This window comes from Mus pahari, chromosome 3 (genome assembly GCF_900095145.1).
Source record: "Mus pahari chromosome 3, PAHARI_EIJ_v1.1, whole genome shotgun sequence".
Lineage (NCBI taxonomy): Eukaryota > Metazoa > Chordata > Mammalia > Rodentia > Muridae > Mus > Mus pahari.
In genome coordinates, this window is record NC_034592.1 from 99,282,110 (window position 1) to 99,291,800 (window position 9,691).

General features: G+C 42.0%; 1 protein-coding gene across 1 annotated transcript in view; it reads left to right on the top strand.

Moving 5' to 3' along the window:
* C3H15orf41 (chromosome 3 C15orf41 homolog) overlaps positions 1–5,016 on the top strand; it is a 197,360-nt gene extending 192,344 nt beyond the window's left edge. Inside the window, exon 11 of the mRNA XM_021193731.2 lies at positions 3,244–5,016. Coding sequence (XP_021049390.1) covers positions 3,244–3,373 — 130 coding nt within the window. The 3' untranslated portion in view covers positions 3,374–5,016. The remainder of the gene's footprint in view (positions 1–3,243) is intronic.
* The last annotated feature ends 4,675 nt before the right edge of the window (positions 5,017–9,691 follow it).

Below are 9,691 nucleotides of genomic sequence, written 5' to 3' on the forward strand. Positions count from 1 at the left end.
GAGAGAGAGAGAGAGAGAGAGAGAGAAAGAAAGAAAGAAAGAAAGAAAGAAAGAAAGAAAGAAAGAAAGAAAGAAAGAAAGAAAGAAAGAAAGAAAATATTCTAGTAGAGATCTCTGGTAGATGGATACACAAATGGCACCCAGTGTTAGTGCCAGCATCTCCTATGCAATGTTTCAAAGTATCCTAAAGTGGCAGGAAGCCAGAAAAATACTTAACTCCTTTATAAAGTTGACATTATTTTGTCCCTTCAAGCTCTTGACCTTCCTCTTTTTTCTCAAGAGCTATTTGTTAAATTTACCAATTTGGTAGTATTTTATTCATAAACAGATTACTTGTTCAGGAGTGACTCTCATCCTAGTGTCTGTTCCTCAAAGAAATATAAACTGTACTGGGGGGAAATAGCAACTGTCAAATCATGGTGACCCATGAGAAGGTCAAACACGCACTGAATGCCTCCGAGCAGTAGGAGGCTCAGCACCAGTACTGAGCATCCTCCATCCAGGTCTGAGACATGGTCTCACGCATTAGCTCAGGCTAGCCCTTTGCAGTCAGCTCCTTCACAAACAGTAAGCTGTCCAAAGTCTGTCTTGCCAGTATCTGATAATCCCAGGACCCTGAACTGCTAAGGAACTCTCAGAGAAGCACAAGGGAGCAAAGCCAGATGCTATTCTGTCATTATAGTTCCAAACCTAAAATTCCATATTGTCTTTGTCACTTATGAACCATGTAATGGAAAAGCCCTAGCAGCCCATACATATAAGTAGTTGTGTTTATTCATTTTTACCTAATCAGACAAAGTTTTTTCATAAGAGATTTTGAGCTGATGAGAGCACTGGTGTTTTTTAACTCCCACAAGAACCTTAAAGATAGAGAAATGGTAGAGTCCTGGCAGTTTCAGGAATACATCCGGGCTGCTCTCTTTTGGGAATCCTGGTCCTGAACCATCACTTGAAATGTTCAGGTTCACAATCCTGCCAAAACCTCCGTGGTTTGCCAGATTTCAGCTATTGCCTCACAAGTCAAACAGGCCGTTTTCTTCAGCATGGAGGTGTTCCCCAGTCTGGCCTCTCTGTCTAGAAAGGGCCATTTTCATAAAGAGCTGTCATGCTCCGAGTCCTTTGGCTTGTGATTTAGCTGTTCAGGGGAAGTACAGGCCGCTGTTGCTTGCCCAGTGCTGGTGATGTGTGTTTTTTGTTTTATTAAATCTTTAAAATACTAGGCTTGCTTTTTACGATGCCCGTATATTCTTTTGTTCTTCTTCGTGACTGGCTAGATCACACTTTTGCTCCCTTAGTAAAAATATTAGTGCCTTTCTGAAGAACAGTGTGGTCTCCAGAGTGGCTGCCTAATAAAGTGGAGAAATGTGTGGCGCTTGCTATCAGATTCATGGAGGCCTTGGTGTGAGTGTATTGCAGTGGGTTGCTTTAGGGCCTGCCTGCGCAAGGCCCACAGAGATGCAGGTCTTTTGTCTCTTACCAGATTTGCCCTGATAACTCTGACATCATTTGGCACAACTCTCAAAACTCTTTATGAAGTTTAGCTACACAATGGCTTATGTTTCCAATGTGAACAATTTGTGCGTGCGTGTGTGTGTGTGTGTGTGTGTGTGTGTGTGTGTGTGTGTGTGTATTTGCTAAGAAACAGTTTGTTAGGTCGAAGCCAACTCTTGTCCAGGTATGAACTTGGGTATTCAAGTCTTGGTGCTTACGCTTAGTGCACAGGGAACCTAATTCTTCTCATTTAAGGAAAACTTTTCCTTGGAGACGCTGAGGAATCAGAAACCATCGCCACCCTTCCCTAAACTCAAATAAGACCCAATTCAAAGATTGTCTCTACTCAGAGGAGACTCGAAAGGGTTGAATTAACCTTGACTACAACTAGGCTTACCCACTGATGTGAATCCCCAAATAAGTGAGCCCGTGACATCCGACTGAACTTGTTTCCATGTATTACAGTGCCTCTTAGCCCATCCTGTACTGTTAGTTTTGGCAAGTACGCCACAGCAGATAATAAATCATGGAAGGCAAAAGCTTTTGACCTGACTTGGTTCAGCCTGCTGTAATGTTAGAATACAAAAAGCTTTTCTGTTTTTACACATCCTTTCACTAACCCAACATTCATAATTTATGATTTCACTGTAAAATTCCTGCAACACTACACCAAAAGTAGCCCTGCCCTTTAATTAAGTACTCTCGGCAGAGAAAACGTGAAACAGAGATGTGCAAAGAATCTCTTAGTGCCTGGTGATTGATAGTGATTACTTCTTTATGAACCCTGCCTAAAGGTCTCAACTTCCTGATGGGTGAAGACGTCTGTAGGGCCACTTCCTGGGTGTGCCTGGCAGGGATCAGTTGCTGCTAGCAAAACCAAAGATAAACTCGGGGAGCACAATGTAGACATGTTGAGCTTTTAAGCCTCCATCAGTCTGTCCATACTGAGTTATGAGTCTCTGTGACCATCCTTGTTTCTGTGGGAGCTTACAAGTAGATCACATACCACTCCTTACACTCATGCATTGCTTACAGAGCAATGCAGAGAATGGAGTGTTGGCTAGAGATCTTTTTGAGGCGTCCTAGTGTGACACACAGATTTTATTTTTCTGAGTCACAGAGAGTCTCAGGAGATATTCCTGGCCACAATGATACTTAAATTAAGCACGATAGCTAGAGAGAACCGCCATCTGTCCCACTGTTCTAAGCTCTTTTGCAGATGTTTTGACATAGTGGCCAGCTAGCAGCCCAGGTTGACTTCAAGCTAACAGATCCTCCACCTTCCACCTCCTGAGGGCTCTGAGTCTGACTGTGGACCACCATGGCTAGTTGTTCAAGCAATCTTCTCCTTCCTTTGTTAAAAGTAGGCAAGTTTAATTTTTAAAATAGTACCAGGAAGTATTAGAAGACCAGATACCCAGAGCCAGGCATTCCCGGCCCATCACTGCTTCACCTTTAGTCATTGCCTTCCTAAGATGGGATTAGGAGTGAATCTAGAACTGATGGGCTCCTTCGAAGAAAGGAAACCGATCTGTCACGGTAGCAACAGTTGGATTAAATGAGCGCTTAAGTTTGTACCCAACTGCCTCAATCATCGAGCTAGCAGCCAAAGCAAGCCGGTGTGGTTATACTCACTTAAACTGTCTTTTATCTATGCCTCCAAGAGGTCTGTTTTCTGGACTGTGTTGCCGTGGGCATGCATGACATGGTCTGTTTTTTGTTTGTTTTTTTTTTTTTTTTTTTTTTTTGCAGGTTTGGACCAGGCCTGGTCATCTATTGGTATGGATTTATCCAGGAACTGGACTGCAACCGGGAAAGAGGCATCCTGCTCAAAGCCTCATTCCCCACAGACATCGTCACCTTATGCCATAGCACAGCTTGACCCTGAAGATCCTGGAAGAGAAGCCGGAAGCAATGTTACTTTCCTGCAGTATAAACTGCTGGCAACATCTGCCCTGAACTTCAGCTGACCCCTTGCTGCTGCCGTCGCAGCCCTACCTCTCTAGACAAACATATCAAGGGTTTCTGTTTTCCTTCATCCCTGGATGATGTGAATAGCCAAGAACTACAGACACAACCCATTCATTATCAGCATTTCTGTCTCTGACAAACAGTTAGTTCATAGATAGTCATAATCGTACCTCCTCTCGAATGCTTTCTCCTTGTATACTGAACACAAGAGAAAGTATGGAGACTGAAAGGTGCGAGTTTTCACTTCTCCTCCTCCCTGGGATCAAATATTTTGTCTTCTAACCCTCCATTCATATTCATTCATTCTCTCTCTCTCTCTATCTCTCTCTCCCCCTCCCTCCCTCCCTCTCTCCCTCCCCTCCCCTTCCCTTCCCTTCCCTTTCTCTCCTTCCCTTTCTCCCCCCCCCACCCCCACCCTGGTCCCTTGGCGGGTACACTGGTACTGAGTGTTGCATTACCGGGGAATAGCCTAGCGCAAACCTAGACAAGCTGGAGGCAGGAAGTCCATAAGTAAGTGTTCCTTCTCACCTGGGGCTCAGCAGAGCTCGCCAAGAGCCTTTCTGTGGAGCCTGGTGGCCTCCTGACTTCTGTGGCATTCAGCCAAGCTGCACAAGTCCCCCTCGATGAGAATTTCCTCTTTTCATAAAGTTGATGTGAACACCAAACCCTTCACACTGACCTCCCCTTCAAGTATGAGTTGCCATTGTGTCTGGAAAACCATGCTCCTCTGGCTGGGGGCTGCGGCAGAAAACTGAACCCTTGCTTCTTGTCTACAGTGGCTCTCTAAAGCAGACTGCCGGCCGGCACAACCTTAGCAGCTATCTTTATGAGATTTTTTAAGTACATTCATACATACTACTTTGAGTCTGCATTTATACCACATAATTAATACTCAAATGATTTAGACATTATAAATAGTCAGCTTTGAATGAATTAAGTGTACCAGAAAACTCCTTGAGTGATTTTTAAATAAGCGATATAAAAGAGATCTTGTATTTATTCACTTTAATTTCTTCAGTTTTATATACTGCAGGCCAGGCTTCAGTCAAGGGCAAAACATCAATAAAATAATTATAAACTATCTTTTGGGGAATTAAAAACTAATCTGTATCTCCCCCCCAAAAAAATGTGTTTTGTAGGAAAAAAATTCCCCTCACACTTGTAAAATATAACTTGAATAATGTTGAATAGTTTTTAGAAATAAAAACATGACTCTTAGAAACAAACACCTTAACTCATACATTGGTCGGATCCTTTTGTACCTGGTTAGTGAAAAACTTGGTCTGTTGCCTTCCTCCCAAGAATCACAAGACAGGATTTTAAGCTTTCCTGCGAGTGTGCAGGAAATCACCGGAGAGAAGGTAGAGTTACGGGTAGGGCGGCATCAGGCAAACCCCTGTCTCCACCTAGAGTACAGCGTGCAGGTTTGTTGTATGAAATAGAGAGATGATTAGAGACTGCTACTACATTGCCTTTATATGCAGTTTAAAGAAAAATATTAAAATCTGGTTTCATGGCATGCCCTAAGCTACCAGTTTGGTTTGTTTGGGTTTGGGTTTGGGGCATGGGGGGGGGGAGCAGTAAATTACATGTATCTGCACAGATGTTGAAAATCTTGCTAAATCCTTGTCAAAGATTTGCTTGTTTTAACATTAGCCTAATTTATAATGACTGTTCACTAATAAAAGGTGCTTTCGTTTGCCATTTACCCTTCTACCTGGAGCCCTGACATAATGTGTTGTGGGACGGTTCTGCTGAGCCCCACCAGAGACACCACCTAGTATTTGTGAGTGGAGCTTCACAGTTTAGCCCTTCAAAGCAAGAAGGAAACCAACAGTAAGTTAAGTACTGTGGTAACGTTATGGGTAACTCAAAACCCAGTGTGATCCCTGTGTCCACTGTGTTCTGTTAGAGACATCCGGAGAAGGAGTGACACTCCCAGATGGGAAGCTTAAAACCTCTGACTTTTCTTCTGTCTTAAAAATACTTCTCTGGGTCCTGGAGAGGTATTTTAGCATTTAAAAATATGGTGCTTTTGTAGAGGATCCGGGTTCAAATCCCAGCACCCAAATAGCAGCTCCAGGGGATCCGTGTCCTCCATGGGCACCATGCATGTACGTGGTACGCATACATACATGCAGGCAAAACACTGTATAAATGTCTTAAAAATACCTGTGCAATATCTCTCTACACTGCTTGCCTGTTTATTTTTATAGTATAGGCAATCCAAGCTTCAGCCCCCGGTAGCAGTCCTGAGACAGCTTACTTTTGTGTCTGCCGTCATTAGAGCATTAATAGTAAAGCCAAATCTTTAATATCATTATGGACCATTTTGCACACTGTGATGTTGAGCTGCACCAAGTCAGGATGCAGGAATATGAGTAGAACATAACTCTAAAGAGTGTTCCCTCTGCCCCAGAGACTTGCCACACACCTGTACCCTCAAACACACTAGACCCCTTTGCACAGTGGAGACGGATGGACTCCGAACAAGCCTGGTCCTCCTGATGTTCATGGTAACTGTGTGACTCCTCTCTACCAGTCTCTCCCCTTCCTAAAAAACATAAACAGTTGGGAGTCTTTTCTTTTACCTTCCAGTAAGGTGTATGTCAACTTTTTGTTATACATGAGAAAGTTCCGAGTTCTGAAGTTTACCTCTTAACAGCAGTATTCATTTTAAGTGTAAGCCCTCATCACATGCAAGGCTTAACACCACTCTGAAAAAAAAGATGAATTATTGGTCTTTGGGGATTGCACTAACTCCTGGGAGCCACCAGGGAGGAGGCAGCTTAGAGTCCTGATGAGGTAGTCTAAATAGTCCCTTGACTGGCGACACTAATTAACACCCAGCACCAAAGTGAACAGTTAGCTCACTGACTCTCCCTGGGGACCTGCGCCTATTGTTTACACTGGAACCAAGATACCTGGTGTTTGCTCCTTTGAGCCTGTTTCAGGCCTGGAGTTTCAATTAAATGAAATCTAAAGAACGATGTGTGTTTCTTCTCTTCCTGCTTCTTCCTGGTCATCTTTCCTTTCATTCACCTCAAATTTCCTTCCGCGTGGCTGTGCCTTCCTCTTCATTGTTTCTTTGTAGACCATGATCCCAGAAGCAAGGTACATCTTCTCTAGATCCTTGGGAGGTCACAACTGACTAATCTCTTCAAGTAAAAGCAAAACTCACGCACTTCACCAGCCATGACACCAGAGTGCATGTCACCAGTGCCTATAGGATTGTCCTGTGTGCTTAGAAATATTTCATATGAGATTTATGCCTTAGGTAAATGTTTTGGCAAAAGGAGCCAACAAAGCTGGACATGGTAGCAAACGTCATCCCTGCCCTCAAAAGACAGGGGCAGTCTGGTTTACATAGAAGTTTCCAGGCCAGCCAAAGCTACAGTATGAGCCTCTGTCTCGGGGGGGGGGGGGGGAGGGAACACAAAAGAAGCCAAGACCTGGAAGGTTTTATAGTGTCTTTCAGCTCACATGATTGTGTTCATCTGATCAGAGTTATGAATTAAAACAGTAAAATTTCTGTCTAGCTCAGTGAGTCACTCTGCTGGATTATTTTGAGAGCAGCTTGCCATTGCCCATGACTGAGAGGAGACTGCTTCATAGAATGAGTATTTGATGACAAGGATGGGAGAAGATGCCCTCCCTGTGGGCACATTCTTGATTAGGGTTAAAGAGCAAACAGGAGACTTAACAGGCAAACAATGGAAATGTGCCTGCGGTGTCACCAAAGTGCAAGTTGCCTATCTCAACCTGAGTTAACTTAACCTTGGGTTAAGGAGGGGTCACAAGTGACATGGTTGAGCCTATCTAATCATCTTACTGACCTTCCTTTCTGTAGGAACCCAATCTCAAGCTATTTTATAAAGAGAATGCATGATTCTAAAGGTTAAATAAGGAAAGATGGGATTATGAATTAAATAATAGCCAGAAGAGCCACGGTTCCCCTCGAGTTTTGTGCTTTCCTGCTATTGTTTTGAATATGGCTATGAGACAAAGAACTGCCCAGGTCAGGCACCATAAATTACAGTTTTCATACAATAGTGATCCACGAAAATGATTTCAAAGCTTGATCAAAGTCATTCCAAAAAGCCTTTTAAAACTTTTCTACAATACATGGGGGACAGGAAGTATTCACGTGATGCCTTGATTCATTTCAGTGAGTGTAACAGAGTTCAATCTTGGTGCCATGCCTACTTTATAAAAAACACAAATCATTGATTAGGTGAATACAACTTGTGCTGCATGCTTCCGGTGTGAGGACAAAGATGGCAGGGTTCAATCTAGTTACCTACAACCACTAAGCATTCAGAGTCACTGAGAGAGAAAAGATACATATACCTGTTTTTTTTTTTCCCCCTTGAGCATAACTTGCCCATACTTATGTCCACAAGGTATTTGCTAAACTGGATTTACCACCTACACTCAAGATGATATAACAGGGCTTACTTTTGATATTTCAATAAAGCAACAGATGTTTTTCTTTTTCATTCTTTTTCCCTCTTTTGAACTTCTCCTGAGCTGTCTCATGTCATAGAAGAGGATGATGAAGACTAGGCTGTCGGTAGCAACGTGGAGAGAGTCCGCAGCACAACCATGTGTGCAGTGAAGGTAGACCAGGCTAGCCATGTCAGGTGCGACTGACCACCCACACGACGTGGTCAGACCATCTTCACTCTTTTAAAAGAAGATCATTTTGAAATGCCAGCATGAAATATAACCACATCAATTGCATAATAACAGTTGAAGTTCAATGTTTAATTGAGGGCCAAACATGAAGCCAGTGACCATTAACCTAAAATGGCTATGAATTCTCCTGGAAGCTGCTGCTGTTTAAAGAGACTTCTAAAATTACTTAAACTGATCCTCTGTGGTGGGGAGGTCATTTTTCACATCCAAAGTAAATTCATTCATTCAGAAATAATTTAGTATGTCTGTGTAGACTTTCTGGTATTTTTTTTCTTTTTCTTTTCTTTTTTTTTTTTTTAACTTCTTTTTTGAAACTATTTTGGAAGGAATCAAAATTCAGGCAAAACTACCTCTTTATAGGAAACCAAAGTTCTTTTTTGAGTAAACTGAAAAACAAATGCGATTTGTGTTCTTCCTAAATATCTTATTGGCCACATTACTTTGTGTTTGTTTAATGTGAATTTCCATTAGATTATTATCTTCATGGGGGGAGGGAGGAGCCATATTGACTTTGTTGCTTTCCCTATGCTCCAGAACTTATTAAAATTCCTGGTATAAAGCAGCTGATCAGGAAGTGTTGAATGAAGAAATGATTGCTAAATCTATATTGAATGTGATCTCACTTTCACTATACAAATAATTAGAGCCATTTCTCTTTTTCAGCTAAAAAAAAATTAAATAGTCACTGGAATTAAAAAAGCAATATATATGTTGATATTAAAGAATAAATTACTTTATAAACTCAAAATTTCAAAGCAAATTTATGAAGAATATTTTTTGAGACACACTACTTTTAAGAGGAATTCACCACTAATTTTATCCACTGAATTGCTAACAATATTAGAAATCGTATTTTTCTCTTAAAGATAGACTTACCTTTATGTTTTAAATTCTGTTATTAACATAATTACCCTTAACATCCAATTGGGGCCCAAATCCAAGTATTTAATACAGAGAACTGGAACTATTTGGGGTGTTGTCAGACTCCCTGTAACTGGCACTATTTGGGGTTTTATCAAACTCCCTAAAACTGACATTTTGTTGTTGTTGTTGTTGCTTCTTCTCATAATACCTAGTTCATGTCCAAATGCTTCCTGGCCATGAAAGTGGCCAGCTGGTTTTAGAGAAAGCGTCTCTGGTCCTTAGCCTATGAGATGTAACCTTTGAAGAGAAGATGTCTACACTCCTCAGTAGGAGCATCCTTATTAGTCACTAATTCAAGTGTCTCATCGTTTGAAAACCAAAGGCGGAATGAAGTATCCACAAATGTTCATCCTTCTTGATTTTCTTCTGTTGATACTTCATTCCTCCTTAGAATGAGGAACATAACCCCCATGAAAAATTATAGGTACAGCGACAAAGTTTGGAGCTGGGATGAAGGGATGGACTATCCTGAGAGGACCCCATTCGGAGTCCATCCCATCATCAGCCACCAATCCTAGATACTAATGCTCATGCTCATGCCGGCAAGATACTGCTGAAGGGACCCTGATACTGTGGCCTCTTGTGAGGCTACGCCAGTGCCTGGTAA